This window comes from Bicyclus anynana, chromosome Z (assembly GCF_947172395.1).
Source record: "Bicyclus anynana chromosome Z, ilBicAnyn1.1, whole genome shotgun sequence".
Lineage (NCBI taxonomy): Eukaryota > Metazoa > Arthropoda > Insecta > Lepidoptera > Nymphalidae > Bicyclus > Bicyclus anynana.
In genome coordinates this window covers 7,861,173-7,879,755 of record NC_069110.1, presented here as the reverse complement: position 1 = coordinate 7,879,755, position 18,583 = coordinate 7,861,173, and the positions used below count along the sequence as shown (strand labels likewise).

At 33.9% G+C, this 18,583-nt stretch overlaps 2 protein-coding genes across 8 annotated transcripts in view; both read right to left on the bottom strand.

Moving 5' to 3' along the window:
* Window positions 1-5,060, bottom strand: part of LOC112050367 (protein grindelwald) — a 39,527-nt gene extending 34,467 nt beyond the window's left edge. Inside the window, exon 1 of the mRNA XM_024088658.2 lies at window positions 4,903-5,060. The gene's annotated coding sequence lies outside the window, so the exon portion shown is untranslated. The remainder of the gene's footprint in view (window positions 1-4,902) is intronic.
* A 985-nt stretch (window positions 5,061-6,045) lies between these two features.
* The window catches only part of LOC112050002 (period circadian protein), a 51,706-nt gene continuing 39,168 nt past the window's right edge, over window positions 6,046-18,583 (bottom strand). For all 7 annotated transcript variants that reach the window (XM_024088150.2, XM_024088385.2, XM_024088306.2 and 4 more), the window contains 5 exons: window positions 18,332-18,520; window positions 17,976-18,083; window positions 16,668-16,769; window positions 16,440-16,589; window positions 6,046-14,896 (listed from right to left, as the gene is read on the bottom strand). In XM_024088150.2, the coding sequence (XP_023943918.2) occupies window positions 14,801-14,896; window positions 16,440-16,589; window positions 16,668-16,769; window positions 17,976-18,083; window positions 18,332-18,520 (645 nt within the window). In that variant the 3' untranslated portion in view covers window positions 6,046-14,800. The remainder of the gene's footprint in view (window positions 14,897-16,439; window positions 16,590-16,667; window positions 16,770-17,975; window positions 18,084-18,331; window positions 18,521-18,583) is intronic.

Here is an 18,583-nt window from a genome sequence, read left to right as displayed (position 1 = left end):
TCGGGCCAGTATTTACCAGTATACTTCCTGAGATTAGCGCGTTCAATCAAACAAACAAACAAACAAACACTTCATCTTTATATATTAGTACTAGCGGACCCTTTCAAGCTTCGCTTTGACTTATGTGCACTTCTTCTCTATCCCTACCCTACACTATTACTACCGTACCCCTACCCTACCATTAGGGTTTAGGGGTTTGAAAAATAGATGTTGGCTTATTCTCATAGATACCGGATAAGCACAAAAAATTTCATCAAAATCGGTCAAGCCGTTTCGGAGGAGTGTGGCAACGAAAACAGTGACACGAGAATTTTATATATTAGATATAGATTAGTATAGATGTAACGACCCCAATCAAGACTTGAAAATAAAATCATATACCCTTTATATCGAGAAGAAATAAACGACAATACAATGGACACGTTTGGGAACCAAATTGTATTTGAAATAGCAAATGGAATAGTAATACCTTCGAGAACTAAAGCTTTCAGAGGCTTTCTGTCTATCAACATAATCCCAGCTTTGTCGGATAGGTACATCGGCTTAACAAAAGATCATTGCATAGGCCAAAAGAATTTGATTGGCTAAACCATTAGGCCACTATCCGGCATACTTGCACAATAGCTTGAAAGTGATTGGTTACGTTAGGTTAGGTTAGGTCAAAGTTTTAAAGTTGTCCAAGCTTCATATTATAAAGATGTAAATTTGTAAGGCTGTAGGGGATTATCTGGATCTACTGAACCGATATTAAAAATTCTTTTACCGAAATACAATATAGGAACGAGAAATTCAATTTCAAATAAATCAATCAAAAGAAAGTTATCGATTCGACGTATATATATTTTTTATGAATGGACACGCGTAACTTTTTACTTAGTGGTCCGATATTGATAATTGTTTTTTAATTAGAAATGGTATATTTCGAATTGGGTTCCACATAAATTCGGAAAAGAAATCCAGTCCTAAGGAATGGGAACCAGAGGGGGGGATTAATTAACGTAAAGTAAAGTTAAAAAAAAGTGAAACCACGCATAACTTTTTGATATTTCTTGAAATGTTTTGAGATCAGTTGTATTTTTTTAAATTAATAATTATCTTCTAAAAAGCTCAAGTAAGTATCTAACACTTTATTAAATAAGCATAGTATGTATCAATCGTAATTGAACAAATTATCTAAAGAAAAATATGTTTTTACTGCTGCTAGTTTATGACGACATACTAAGGAAAGGTGAGCTACAGACATAAAGGCGAGGGGAATGCCAATGGTGTATTTATTGTTTCTGTCTTCTTTGTATGCAAGAGAGGCTTCGCCGCTCGAGCTCCTAAAGGCTCTAGGTGAATCTGTGCGCACAAAAACATATTAAGTAGAAACTGTATTCAAATAACCTGGTTATATGTGCAACATATCTAATGTATGTAGTGATGTTTGCATAAATACATAGCATAATGATATAGAAGACCATGATAATAAATAAGGGTTGACTTGAGCATCGCGTCGCATAAGATATTATGGTAGATTAGGTACATTGCTACTCGTATTAGTTGCGTCAAAAACCAATGTTGTGGTAAATTATTGTAAACTAGCTGACGCCGCGCGGTTGCACCTGCGTGATCCCCGTTCCCGTGGGAAAACGGGGATAATATATAGCCTTCCTCGATAAATGGGCTATTTAACACTGAAATAATTTTTCAAATCGGGCCAGTAGTTCCTGAGATTAGCGCGTTCAATCAAACAAACTCTTCAGCTTTGTATATTATTATATATATTAAATGTATAATTATGTATTTAAAATAATTATTTAAATATAGTTAAGACAAAAATACTAAATATTGAGATTACAAATAAATACCTAATTTTATTTGCTTATATAATTTCTCATAATAGCAATACAAATTGTAACAACTATCGGAAACTTGATGAGCACTATCTTACAGGTAGAGAGGATTGGAGCGTACACTGTAATATCCTGACTAGAACAGTATTCGCGAATCATATCCGGGTTGCTATCGGGCTCGACTTTGACGATAGCATCACTGCTGTAGATTGAGCTCCTTTGGTTCGTATACGTAGCTTGACATGTTGGATCTGAAGGGTACTACCATTACAATTACCATACTACAAAATATTGAAATTAACTTATATTACCTGTTGGCTAATAGTATTTCGGGTAAGATTCTAATGGCTACTCCATTCTAATGTATAGTAATCTAGTGTATAGTGTGTAGTTGGGTACTAAATGTATGTATTTTTCACAAGTTTGAAAATGAGGCCCGATTTCGGACATCTGCTTTCAAATTAAAAAAAAAACGCATGTCATCCTATAATTAGTATTTTTATCTTATAAAATAAAAAACGTACGTAAAAATAAGATTTTTTTACGCGCCCTGATTAGTGTAATTATAAAAAAAACTACCTATTAATAAACTCTTGAGCCTTTATACCTATTAGAAAAAATAGATCACATTGTATTTTGATTTTAAAAGACCGTACTCGTAGATATAAAACTCGAAGTTGGAACCATATTTAAAATACAACAACTCACACTTTATCAGTGTTTCCGCTCATTAGGAATGATTATTATTCAGGTTAAATACCACCTATTAAAAAGTTAATTTCAAATTAAGTATTTTTAAATTACTAAAACAAGTTGTGAAAATTAAAAAGATAATCACACTTTTGTTATAAAGGCAAATGTTTGTGTTTAGGTCTACCTATACTTATTTATTTCTTATTCACTCAGCAACTACTAAAAAATAATTAAAACACTTTACAAATAATTAAACGCTACTTTTTATTCCAGTCAATTAAAAAAATTTCAATAAGAAAAGTCGATGTAGATTTGCGTAACAGCCTTTGCCATTGATGGTATAGGTTAAAAAGACTATACCAAGCTTCGAATCCGCTCTGAACACAAGGCGTATGGTTCCGCAGTTGCGGTAAAAAATACCCATCACCGAAGCATAGCATTAAAACGTACATTCGCTTTATAAAACGCAAAACACCAGAACGAACCTTCAAACCCAGAATATATGATTGTGATCTAAACTAGCGTTTTCTGGTCGCCAGGTTTAACTTATAGGCTGCTACTTTTTGTTTTGGAAAAATCCATGGATCACGGGGATTTGTGAATAACAGAATTTGAAGCGAACCTCCGCTTCTTTGAAAGTCACGTGGACGTCCGCTAGTTATATAAAATCCCTTCGTTATTAAATCCCTTCGTTAACGTTGAAAATATCTTAAATAAGAAAAGTAGACGTAATTTGTATTTTATCTAAATAATTATGAAATTGTGAAATATTGGTTGCTAAGCTCAAAACTCTATAACGGTTATTCACTAAATTTATATTAAAACAACTTGTAAAATTAAGAAATTTACGCAGAATATTGGATGGATTATTTCAGGGAAATAAAGAACTTTTGATGAATGTTTTTATAGCCTCCGTGGCGCAGTGGTATGCGCGGTGGATTTACAAGATGGAGTTCCTGAGTTCGATCCCAAGCTGGGCCGATTGAGGTTTTCTTAATTGGTCTAGGTTCGGCTGGCCGGCTTCGTCCGTAACTAGTTACCCTTCCGGCAAACACGTACCGCTAAGCGATTTAGCGATGCCGAGTAGAAACCGAAAGGGGTGTGGATTTCATCCTTCTCACACCAAGTTAGCCCGCTTCTTCTTCGATTGCATCATCACTTGAGATGGTGAGATGTAGTCAAGGGCTAACTTGTAAGGAATAAAAAAAAGTTTATGTCAATCAGAGCTCAGCACAGACATAGACCATAGTAACAATAAAAATATTTTAATATTGACCACTAAAATAACATTGTTCAGTGAAAGATCAAGCAACCGTCGTCTAAAGTATATAACCACGAATAGTCCCATAATAGCAACTAAACATCGAGATGTCATAGGACCCCGGTTGACTATCGTAGTAGGTACCCGATACGTTTAACACATTTAACTTATGGTTCCTAAAACCCTAACTAGACACGATCGACTTATAGAGGGTTATTTGACTATCATGGGAAGACAAGATTACTGCGTTTTAGTGGCGCAGCGTGCCTTGGAAAGGCCCTGTATCAAAATTAGTTAGGGGGCCCAATAGACAAGCAGAAAATCCGAAAAAAATCCCAAAATACGCCCAATTCTAATTACAAACAAAAAAAAGGAAGAACCAGACTAAGTGGGATTATGGATTACATTTTACTAATTTTTCTTTTACACGTAAGAGGCCCCTGAAGTCCGGGGGCCCCGTATCATTGATACGGCGGTAGCTACGCCCGTGTTACGTTTTCATTACTTTTACATTATATTACTTACTCTTTTTGGAAAGTACCAAACGATTTTTGAAGATCTAGATTCACTATATGTAGGTACTATAAGCCAAATTAAGAACTACAAAAACATTATTTTAGGAAACAACAGAATTGAAAGAACAAAAATAATATGTATTATCCAAAAACAATAAACTTGTTTTCCATCTACAATACATATTTATTCATCAATCCATCATGGTTCCGATTAAATAAATACTCGGAAGTTTTCCTACCTGATAGGAAAATTCGCGAATATTTTTTTTCAATCTCTAGTCTGACTCATAGAAATAACATCTTAGATCACGTCATGTTCAATTTAAATAAAATTTTGCATTTGACTAACTTTTTTCTTATTTCTTATTAACAGTCTTTAGATATTATGTCAAATAATACGCTTAAAAATAATAAAATATAATTGTTTTTGAAACACTTTTATCAAGGTAGCGACGAAGAGTTTATAAACTAGGTTTTGCAAGCAACCTGAAGTTGATAACGAATACGAAAGGCTTAAAATAACTACCTGCTTAAGTAACTAAACGATTTCACTATAACAAAGAATAGTAGGTTCTAATGGTTAAGAAAATCGACTTACCCTATACTGTTCTCATTTTGGCAAATATTTAATTTCTTGAGCACACTTTACACAACCAACTTTCTAAAATAACTTTTACACTGTTTCGTTTCGAAGCCTGTGAAGGCTCAACGGCGGCGGCGACCAATCAACGAGGTGTATAACGGAATGCGACTCTTGCGCAGGTAGTGTTACGTTTGTGTTTGTGAACGGCTGTATGTGTGCGTTAATGTAATTATTTACATTGTATCCACATAGCATCCGACTGGTTTTGTGAGTGTGTATCTGTGTGTGTAACAATAGCACGTCCTGATGTTCACAGCTAAATACCGGAGATTTTTTATTTTGTAAATTAACGACAAGTACCTACCTGCTTACCAGAGAGTAAGACAATGATAATGTTTATGAAATTGAAATGAGTATATAATTAGTTTATCCTTTTACAGGTGTCACAGCTGCATATTAGGTACCTACGTACCTATATATTATTATAGGACTTTGTCAAAGAAGTTATACATATACCTATCAGTTCGTATGATAGATTACGATGGAGGAAAATCCGTTTTTTAAACATGATCTCTACTTATAGTGATGATTACACTAGACAGGCATCACGATAATAAGTAGCTAAGCAGGTAGTTTCAGTGGCTTTGATAACTTAGGCATGCATACAAACTTACGTGGTATCAATTTTTATTTCAATTTTAATTAATAATTTACTTTTAAACTACCTATTTAGATAAAATGCTGCAAAATTCGTGACTCGGCGTTAGATTTTTTTTTAGATTGGAGAAATATTTTTTTAATTATTTATTTATGTTTTGACGCAAAGGCGAATTAGGCATTACAAAACAATTAAAACTTAAATTATGTAATTAATAATTTAATAATAGTTACGTATTACATGTTGGACTTTTATTCCATCGCATCACATCACAATAGAAACGCTGGCTAGTTGGTCCACTAGTTAGCCTGCTGAGGAGTGTCCTCATAACTAGACTAAAAACCTCCTTGGAAGTCATGGAATGCCCTCATCAGGAGACATTCAACTGGTAACATCAGGTTATTTATATGTTGCGTGTGTAAATCAATTGTGAATTTACTCTTTCAAAACAGCTTTTAGGAATGTTTTCTGAAGTCGACGAAGCAATAAAACAATAAAAAAAATATTTAAATTATTTATTAAAAAATTCACAATATCAGTGAATTACCTTAGCAATTATAATTGGACAAGCTGTAAAAAATTAACATTTAGTTTATAAAATAATAAACTAACATTTGACTTCAATAGATTCAAGTTATTCATCATCGAAGCAATACTTAATTGACATAACTACCAAAAATATAAATGAGCAAAAAGCAAAACTTATACACATTCACAATTACATCTAACCGAGCACAATGACATTGTAAAATGTATATTTAATAGTACCTTATTAATTAATATAGCAAATACTACAAAATTATATTTTTCAAAAAATATACCTTGAGGTTCATTTTTATAAAAAATATCCAGTAATTTACACTCAGAATGACTTTAAAATGAATATTTAAAGAGTAATAAATAAAGTCCGGTTTTAGTTTTTTTTTTTTTTTTTTGCACAAGCAGTTAAAACTAGATCTAATATTTTTTTATTTTGCATGCACTTGGCAAAGTCAATTTATTACTCTTTATATACTCAATTTAATGTATAAATATTTTTGAGCAAAATATTTTTACAATGACATTGTAAAGTGTATATTTAACAGTACATTATTAATTAATACAGCAAATACTACAAAATTATATTTTTCAAAAAATATACCTTGAGGTTCTTTTTTATAAAAAAATATCCAGTAATTTACACTCAGAATGACTTTAAAATGAATATTTAAAGAGTAATAAATAAAGTCCGGTTTTAGTTTTTTTTTTGCACAAGCAGTTAAAAGTAGATCTTATATTTTTTTTATTTCGCATGCACTTGGCAAAGTCAATTTATTACTCTTTATATACTCAATTTAAGGTATAAATATTTTTAAGGTATAAATATTTTTACAATGACATTGTAAAATGTATATTTAACAGTACCTTATTAATTAATATAGCAAATACTACAAAATTATATTTTTCAAAAAAAAACCTTGAGGTTCTTTTTTTATAAAAAATATCCAGTAATCTACACTTAGAATTACTTTAAAACGAATATTTAAAGAGTAATAAATAAAGTCCGGTTTTAGTTTTTTTTTTTGCACAAGCAGTTAAAACTAGATCTTGTATTTTTTTTATTTCGCATGCACTTGGCAAAGTCAATTTATTACTCTTTATATACTCAATTTAAGGTATAAATATTTTTGATTATGGAGCTTTAATACTTTTTGATAATAACAACTCACAGGCAACGGCTAACATAATTATTATATAATGTATCTGTATACCAGATATGTATGAGTAGGTAAAATTATTCGTAAGTATCCATGATACTCAACACGATACCTTCTTTTACTTCCTGAATTTGAGACCTCTAAGAGTAGTTGGGTAGTTGAGATGTTAGGCTAGAGTCGAGGTACAGTATAGCGCTACAGAGGGCCTAGTGGCAGTATGATACTGTGACGATAGCGTTAACGTAAACGTGAATTTCTAAGGAATTAAAACAGCGCCATCTAGTGGCACTACTGCACAACTGTTTTAATTCCATATAAATTCGCGTTTACGTTAACGCGATAGTAACAGTATGAAAATATTACTAGGAAAACTCACACTAGGCACACTGATAGCGCTATGCTGTAACTCGACACTGTGAGCTGTTTTCGATAGACAAATTCCACACATACATTGTCGAGTTATAAAAACACCGAAAAGCGCTGAAGCCCTGAATCACACTCATTCCAACCCTCTTTGTGCCTTGACAACTAGCTTTTATACTTATTGAAGGTACCACTAATTTATGCTAACTAATTAATAATGGCATCGTTTTCTTTCACAATGGGATAGTTGACTCATACCCAATTTAATATAAACAATATTAGTTCCGTGTAGTTTAAGGAATAAGGTCCGAAATATATCGATATCAATTAGTAAAAGTTAAGGATTACATAAAAAAACTTAATTTAAAAATTGTAAACATAAGAAACTCTGTCGTCCATTTTGTGACGTCATGGTGTTCCCCAAAACATCAAACTAATTATTATCTAATAATTTTGTTGAACACTCCGATTGCGTAAAGTTAAGTGTTTACGTGACGTCATTCACACGTCAAAACATTTAAAATATAGACCATCATGGCCGACAGCGTCTTGGCTCGTATTTTCAAAAAGTATTTGAAAATTTAAATTTTTATGTATTCATGTCTCAATAAAATATAATATTTTTTTAATAATACCTACAATAATGAACAATTTAAGACCCTTTAAATAAAGTGTCAACTAACCTATTCAATTCAATGGTGAAAAGGAAGCAAACTAGGCTCTATGAAGCGTAGGACTCCCTCTGCTCTTAGTCGAGCTGAATTTGCTTCTCACCCAATCAAACCACCACAGTTGGCTAGAGATAGAACCAGCTATAATCTCTTACTTATATTAATCATTGTCTACAGTATTCTGTAACAATATTTTTTAACTCATTGTCTCTCAAATTAGTCTCTATCTATCTACAACAACATTATAATTAGATATAATAATTATATAAGAACACTAGCGGACGCCCGCGACTTCGGCCGCGTAAAATTTGATGTAAACTTCCCTACCTCTACCTTACCCTGCTCGTAAACCTACCCAACCCTACTCTACCCCTACATTGTTCCTACCCTACCGCTAACACTAGCCCTACCCTACCTCCACCTTACCCCTACCCTAACCCTACCTGTACCCTATCCCTACCCTATCCTACCCTACCTCTATCCTACTATCTATATTTTAAATGTTTCATGACCTCATGAAACATTTAAAATATAGACCATCATGGCCGACAGCGTCTTGGATCGTATTTTCAAAAAGTATTTGAAAATTTTAATTTTTATGTATTCATGTCTCAATAAAATATAATATTTTTTTAATAATACCTACAATAATGAACAATTTAAGACCCTTTAAATAAAGTGTCAACTAACCTATTCAATTCAATGGTGAAAAGGAAGCAAACTAGGCTCTATGAAGCGTAGGACTCCCTCTGCTCTTAGTCGAGCTGAATTTGCTTCTCACCCAATCAAACCACCACAGTTGGCTAGAGATAGAACCAGCTATAATCTCTTACTTATATTAATCATTGTCTACAGTATTCTGTAACAATATTTTTTAACTCATTGTCTCTCGAATTTGTCTCTATTTATCTACAACAACATTATAATTAGATATAATAATTATATAAAAACACTAGCGGACGCCTGCGACTTCGGCCGCGTAAAATTTGATGTAAACTTCCCTACCTCTACCTTACCCTGCTCGTAAACCGACCCAACCCTACCCTACCCTACCCCTACATTGTTCCTACCCTACCGCTAACGCTAACCCTACCCTACCTCCACCTTACCCCTACCCTAACCCTACCTGTACCCTATCCCTACCCTATCCTACCCTACCTCTATCCTACTATCTATATTTTAAATGTTTTATGACCTCATGAAACATTTAAAATATAGACCATCATGGCCGACAGCGTCTTGGATCGTATTTTCAAAAAGTATTTGAAAATTTTAATTTTTATGTATTCATGTCTCAATAAAATATAATATTTTTTTAATAATACCTACAATAATGAACAATTTAAGACCCTTTAAATAAAGTGTCAACTAACCTATTCAATTCAATGGTGAAAAGGAAGCAAACTAGGCTCTATGAAGCGTAGGACTCCCTCTGCTCTTAGTCGAGCTGAATTTGCTTCTCACCCAATCAAACCACCACAGTTGGCTAGAGATAGAACCAGCTATAATCTCTTACTTATATTAATCATTGTCTACAGTATTCTGTAACAATATTTTTTAACTCATTGTCTCTCGAATTTGTCTCTATCTATCTACAACAACATTATAATTAGATATAATAATTATATAAAAACACTAGCGGACGCCTGCGACTTCGGCCGCGTAAAATTTGATGTAAACTTCCCTACCTCTACCTTACCCTGCTCGTAAACCTACCCAACCCTACTCTACCCCTACATTGTTCCTACCCTACCGCTAACACTAGCCCAACCCTACCTCCACCTAACCCCTACCCTAACCCTACTTGTACCCTATCCTACCCTACCCCTATCCTACTATCTATATTTTAAATGTTTCATGACGTCATGAAACATTTAAAATATAGACCATCATGGCCGACAGCGTCTTGGCTCGTATTTTCAAAAAGTATTTAAAATTTTTAATTTTTATGTATTCATGTCTCAATAAAATATAATATTTCTTTTAATAATATCTACAATAATGAACAATTTAAGACCCTTTAAATAAAGTGTCAACTAACCTATTGAATTCAATGGTGAAAAGGAAGCAAACTAGGCTCTATGAAGCGTAGGACTCCCTCTGCTCTTAGTCGAGCTGAATTTGCTTCTCACCCAATCATACCACCACAGTTGGCTAGAGATAGAACCAGCTATAATCTCTTACTTATATTAATCATTGTCTACAGTATTCTGTAACAATATTCTTTAAGTCATTGTCTCTCGAATTTGTCTCTATCTATCTACAACAACATTATAATTAGATATAATAATTATACAAGAAAACTAGCGGACGCTTGCGACTTCGGCCACGTAAAATTTGATGTAAACTTCCCTACTTCTACCTTACCCTGCTCGTAAACCTACCCAACCCTACCCTACCCTACCCCTACTTTGTTCCTACCCTACCGCTAACGCTAAACCTACCTACCTCCACCTTACCTCTACCCTAACCCTACCTGTACCCTATCCCTACCCTATCCTACCCTACCCAAATCCTACCCCTACTCTACCCATACCTACCTCTACCTTACTTCTACCCTACGGCTAGCCCTAACTCTTCCCTACCCCTACCTTACCCCTACCCTACCCTACCCCTATCCTATCCCTTCCCTAACCCTACGGTACTCTATACTGTCCCTGTCATTCCGCTACCTCTACCCTGCCCTACCCTACCCCTACCTTATTTGTACCCTACCTTCCCTACCTTATTTGTACCCTACCTTCCCTACCTTACCCCTATTCTACCCCTACCCTACCCTTATGCTATCCCTACCCTACTCCTACCCCTACCTTCAGCAAAATCGGTCCAGCCCTTTGAGCGTGGTGCGATAACCAAAGGGCAATTTCCCAAGCGACTTCTATATTAATATTATAAAGAGATAAATTTTGTGTGGTTGTCGGGGGTAATCTCTGGATCTATTGGATCGATTTGGAAAATTCTTTTACCAATAGAAATAATTTTTAAAATCGGACCCTACTGGTCCGATTTTAAACCGAAGATTACCCCTTACAAAGAATTGTTACAAACTTTACCTCTATATAAGTGTGAAAGAAGTCGATATTCTTACTGTCGACCATACATAAACAACGCCCTAACCTCCGGTGAAGTCACTAAGGTCTCATTAAGGAGTCAATTATACAATCGAAAAAGAATAGTGCTACGATAGGCGGCTCATGCCATTTCATCCTTTGTTAGTAAATATATTACTAATATATACGATACTGAAGCAGTAAAGTTAGCTGACCTTCTGTGTAAAACTGAATGTTGTGTAGCAACTATAGCTTGGCAAATTCGTGGATGACAATCCCATGATATGCGGGCGACGGTGGGGGAAGGACTGCGCGGGTGTGAAGTCGTGCGTCGCCCTTCTGGCCCTCGCGAACCATCAGGAGTGTTACGAACGAATTTGCCAAGCGTTAGTTGAAGCTTAATACAAATTGTATGTAGTAATTTGGTGTAACAGTCTCACAAAGATATATAATAAAGTCTTATAAAATTTGAATCTGAGTGTGCATCAGATCCTACTTTTTATGTTAGTTAAATAATACAAAGTTTTTAACTCTTCGCTTCTGTTATCTACTAGAAAAGAAGAGTTAGACACTTTGTATTTGCGTTATTACGAACCTAAAGTATTGTATGGTTTAAAAATGATTCGCCCACAAAGACTAGATCTCACATTTTGTTTTCATTTAATACCTACAGGTAAAATGTTTTGATCACAATATTGATTTTTATTATAGTTATTATCTATTTGATCCTTTATTATTTGTACTTAGAATCATAATACTATAAAATAAATCCTAACACTATCTACTATCTAACACTTAATAGAAAATCAGATTAATATTTTATCACTAGCAACTAGAGTAGGTAATAAAAATAGAAACATTTTAATACTCAAGACAACGACAAACACGAACACACAAAGACATAACGAGTAATAAGGTGTACATACTTAAAAAAAAATACCGACTGAATTGAGAACCTCCTCCTTTTTGAAGATGGTTAAAAATAGAAATATTTTAATACTCAAGACAACGACAAACACGAACACACAAAGAGTGAAAGACATGTCCCAGATTTTATGACTGGGCCTTTATTTCGACTGTCATGCAAGCAGCACCAAATTAATTTTATCTTAGAGAACATGAAATTTAGGCATTAAAACATAAAATCACTTTTTTTTTGGATACCGCAATTTTTGAATAATTAATAATTTTTTTTTTTTTCATTAGCAGAAAACATTATGACATTTTATCATGACAAAATGCTCGTGACTCACGCCCTGACAGACTGTCAGTGATCTTCGTGTAGTCGCGCTCGTTTAACCACTGAAACGCCCATGGGACGCATTGGTCCCGGTATCGATTGACCCTTTAACGCCCCGGGACTTACGTATGCCCGGTAATCGTTCGACCCTTGAACGCCCGTGGGACATACGTATACCCGGTAGATTTAGCGCGGCAATACTTTTGGCGTTGTAAATTTTATTTGACATTGACAACTTACACCAGTTTTGAATTCAATATCAATAATTTAAATTGTCTGTTTTGAACATAATTACCTGTCTATGGTTAATTTGAAGACAAGTGAAAAATAAACAATGTTTTTGTATTAAATTTTTTTTTTTTTTGGTGGTTTCGAAGTTTCACAAAGCTGTTTTATAAGCAACAATTTGTGCATCCTATGCGTAAAAATACTATAAAGCCACTTGCAAATTGTTTATTATAAAGGCCCATTTTGAGACATGCCCTTTATCCTATAAAATATGACGTATAATACTTATTTTAGTAGCAGTAGAGCTAATGCACAAATTCATTCATTCCTTCCAAAAAATGAACCGATGCGAAGTCGGTTTTTAAGGCGCGTTGAAGCTGGTCCTTAGCTATATATTTACGATTATTTTCAGACATGCAATTCCGTAAAATAGTATTTGCATTTTTCCATTATTATAAATTACACATTTATAATAATGTTTAACACACAAAGTTCGCCGGGGGTCGTAGGGAGTAATCTCTGAATAAACTGAACCGATGTTGATACGAGTATATACCGAAATTACTTTACCAACAAAAGCTAAAATTCACCGAGCAACATAATTATATTATTCCCTATAATATATTATATAATATTATATAGACCGTGATAGTCTAGTGAATGACCTCCGCCGTCGATTCAGAGGGCATAGGTTCGAATTTGGCATTTAGTTATGTGCATTTGAAAATATTACGTGTATCAAAACATTATCATAATACCTAAGAATTTTTCTAATTGTCTACGTGTGTGAAGTCTGCCAATCCGCATTTGGCTAGCGTGGTGGACTAATCCTAAACCCTCTCATTCTGAGAAAAAACTCGTGCTCAACAGTGAGCCGAACATGGGTTGATAATGATGATGATGATATTATTCATTTTCTTACCGAAACGAGAACTACGCAAGAGTGAAACGAACTGTCAACCGCACCATCCTACATGAAACTAACTGTAGTATATGATAAAAGTATCCAGATATCTATTTTAATGGCACATTTAAAGTTAATATGAGAAAGTACTTAATGCATAAGAAATATATTAAATTAATAAAAAACATACCTAACTAACACTACCATACATTGTTCGCAAACGCAGATGTTATTCACTTTTAATATGACTTTCCTTTAATCTATATCTTTGACGGAGTCTATGTATATATTGTGTTTGTATATGTACATATATATAAAATATAGTTTTATTACGTTTGCCTTTTCGTTTCAATAAAAATACATATTTATATGAAAAGGAATTTTTATATCAGTCTTTATGTTTGGATTTATTTATTTATGTTATATTGTTTGAAAAGGATTCAAAATATCGATATTTGTTAGTCTTTTACTATAGTACCTTAATAACGTTTAAACTTAAAATTTAAACAAAAAATGCTACTTTCAACCACTCAGCAACCACTATTACAAGTATTTCATAAAGCGGTTCGTTTTCGTATAACTGGTAAGTGTATACAGAATTGGATGAAATTTTATATTTAGGTTTTGCTTTTTGAATCTATAAGTACAAGTAGATGTCTTTCTAAGAAACAACAACAAGGAAAAAGATTTGTTACACACTTAAACGATATTCAATACACTTTTTTACATTAAATTTTGTAACGCAATCTCTAGATTTTTTTATGTTCTTCGGAGGTTTGCATAAAAATCTTTTTAATTGGAGTTAGCGTTACCTATTTAATATGAGACCATCTTGATGCTGTAACTCATCAACTCTCCTTCTTATTTTAAAAACCGAGCAAAACTTGGTTGACCTCATACTATTATTATTATCGTAAAACAAAAAAAAACTCACTTGATCAATAAAATCAATTGAAGTTAAATTAAAATTATTTGCGATACCTATATCTAATAACATTATGGACACTATTGGCGTAGAGGTAAGTAGTTTAGTGCCATAGTTGGCTATAATAAAGCTAAAGTATGCTGACCAGTGTGCGCTGAGTAGACTATGAGACCAATATTAAGATGAACTACTATTTTCTTCAGGCGGCGGCATAGGGGCATCTTCCTCATATATCATCGCCAGCCAGCTATATCCGCGCTTGCGTCGACGAGCCTAAAAAATTAAAGACAATTTATAATAAATCTCCACACCACAACATAATAAATTCAATAGAAAATCGCCAATCTTCAATCAAAACCCATAGTCATCATCACCGTCTGTCGCCACCTTATTTGCTATAATGTGGGGTGTAAGGATGATAATAATGTTTGTGACCGGGACCGAATACTGTGCTGTCTGAGGCATGGGGCCTTAACAATACTGATGAAAGAATATTTCTGAAAATCAGCGCTGGGCATTGCTTTTTTGCTATGAACGGCTAATGCTGAGCTGTAAACCCTTTCCGTTTGGTGTCACAGACAGTCATTTAATATCTAAGATAGGATGACGTACTGTTTGTGACACTAAAAATTAATAAACTTATTTTCTTTCTTTCTTCTATAAACATTATATTTGTACATCCAATAGCGTGTGCGTGGCGGCATGGACTAACTGGATCCTAACTGAAAATAAATCAGTGCTGCGTACTTTTTTTTATTGTATGTGTCAAAATGCTGAGTAGGGGCCTTTTTCTAGGTTATACCACTTATTACAGGGCATTCTTTAATGCTCCACTGTTTGAGTGGACAGTTAAGCCATAATATCATTTAGGTTTTAATAATGTGCTGTGAGGCATTACTTAAAAATAAAGATCTTTTCTTTCTTCTTTTCTTTCTTTCAACAGTGATGAAACTGATGAATTATAATTTCTATAAGTTCAAACTTGGGTATGTTAAAGATTACTACATTGACTTGAACTCTGGTTGGATATTCTCTTAACATACCTACATGCATAATTAAATTATTATACAATGTTCAACGATATTTTTATGAAGCATCATCCACAGATCATCAGCATCCAAAAAATCAGATAATCAGGTACTTATTTAGACACGGACATAGCTGGCTTTTAATTGATGCTATTGGAGTACAATTTAGTTCTATTGAATTATTATTGTTGTTGGAAAATAAATATGATAAGTTATAATTATGTACATTTTTTTAGAAGGCGGCTCAAGACCGCGGTGTATGGATGTCTTATGTCCAGCAGTGGACGTCCATCGGCTGACTATGATGGTGACGATGATGACTTTTTCTAACCTGGTGAATATATATACGCGAGACTTGTAATAAGAATAATTCTTGCATGCGAGCATGGCCTGAAATTTCTCAGGGTTCATAATAAAGCTCCGAAGGTCTGTTCATCACAGGCTTACGCTTTCGTGGTTTTCTTTTGAAGTGATAATTTCTTAAGTGAGGGTAAACCGTTTCGTAACGTAACGGCGTCACTATGCCAGGCTTCCCTTTCTCTGACGTATATGGCATCAGGCTTAAGTTATCACTTATGTCAAGCGTCCCGAGACGCACACGTTTTTAGGGTTCCGAACGTACGTAGTACAAAAACGAAACTATTATAATTTAATTGATAAGAAACTATTAAGTCTAGTCGTAAACAGAATTTTGAAAATTAAAACTTTAAAAGAAATAAACTGTTAATGAAAGTCTGTCTTTGAATTTTAAACAAAGAACTTAGTTACAAAATAAATCATTTACATACCTTGCTGGTGGAGGGTTTGGGATGGTTCGGAGTGTCTTCTCCGGAGCTGCTCGAGCTGGTGATCCCATCTTCCAAAGTAAGTCTTGCTGCAACACCTTGCAGTTGCAAATCCAAATACAGTTGACTAAGTTGCTCACACACTAACGGGGACTGAAAGTGAGTTAAAGATAAGTTAATTTAACAAGTTTATGACGTCACAAAAGCACGCAAGATTATAAACAAACTTACTTGTTCCAAAGTTTTCAACTTCTCTTTATCGTTGGACAAGACCTCTTGGCTGTCTTTATTTGCAATTTGATATTTGTATATAAGCTCAGAAGTAACATGCACCTAAAACAATAATAATTAATTTATTCCAAAATACCTTTGGAAATAATATCTTTGGAATTCATAGGTACATGTGCTAAAGGAGTGGCGGTAGGCTATTTCAGCGGCACGGAATTTCCATAACGGTAGAACAAAATGGGCTCTTGTCACCATAAATATTCCTGCGCTAATCAAGTCAAGTGAAAATATAAAATATATATGATGACCAGAAACCCGATAGATTGAGGCTGGTTCCCTGGGAAATGTGGTGGATTCTAATGTGGCACGCTACTTGCGTGAAAACAGTCTCTCTGTGACATATCATAAAGACAGAATCAAGTCTGGGAGCCACAGCAGAAAATCTGAATTCAATAAACGGCATGTATTCCTAAGGGAAAGTTTCTTATTTGATATCTTTGCTGCATAAAAGTTCTCCGAATTATTTCATCGCGGCTAGTTGCCTCGACTGGTGACAACTTAGGACAAAGGATTAAACTGATTATCCAACGTATTTGAATCGTACTTAGTATTATTGACACAATTTCAGGTGAGCATGATTGAAATAGAATACATTTAGAAAAAAATCCTGGTGTGCTATACTGCACTGTGTCGTATACAAGCACCTGTATGTAACATTATGTTGCTTCTAAACGGCACAGTAAGCTGCATCATTACTAAGTATACGGCATCTGTTGTACGTATGCTGCATCAGTAGTAAATTGTAATGTGCAAGCTCCTTACGTAAGTATCTCATATTTAAGTAGCTCATTTTTCTGAGTGTAGGATCTATTGATATCTATATAGTTAATATATATTAGAATAAGTTGGGATAAGTATGTTATGGTATCCTATATTCCAGTCTCTTTTGAGAGAATGCAGCAAATTCTATGTGCTCATCTATTGCTTTGTCTGTCTGTGATTGTCTATCCATATTGATTTCATTAAATAGCTAGAGGCATACAATTTAATTCAATAGTTGTACGCTTAGAATTACGATAATAACAATGAAAATAATTCTGTGAGTTCTGGCTATTGGTAAAAATTGCTTAGGTGCAACAACCAACAATTAAAAATCTTAGCATAATTACGTATTGATTAAAGCTATGCTGAGATTGCAACTAGAGGATAAAAAGTGGGGATGAACTTTGAGTATACCTCATACATAATAAAGATAAAAAAATGAAATTAGAGAATAGTTTTAAATCCACATCATAAAAATAATAAACTTACTTGTTCCATCCATGGTGGTTCCATTTTACGACGAGCCACTTTTCTATCGTTAGGTACATAGGTTGAAGGAATGGTCGGAGTTTTGGATGACAATATTTTGTACTTGTTCTGCAAAAAAAACATTAGCTCAAATAAAGTTACATAGGAATTTAGGAGTATATAATATATGTTATTTTGAATACTTTAAAAAACAATATAACTGTTATCTATAATGCTAATCCAATTATTAAAATTATTCTTTGTTATTGAAACTTTTAACAAAATCAAGTTTTTTAATCAAAGTGTTATGAAAATAGTTGTCTTCTTTGGATCGTGACCACAACGAATATTTTGTTGGTAAATACATTTCAACTTACAGAAGCCTTAGTGCCCTCTTTGACGGGACGTGATTTTGAGTCGCTTTCTTCATTACTACCAGAATCAGTCTTAAAAAATGATGAATAGAAGGATGAGTAACTTGACTCTCCATCAGTCTTTTCATTGGTACCATCGCTATTGTCAAACCGCAGCTTTCTCTTGTTCCGTTCGTCATTAGCATCGTTGTTCTGTCGATAAATGAAAGACATTATTTTCCTATGACTTTCATTTAATACATTCAGGAATAATTA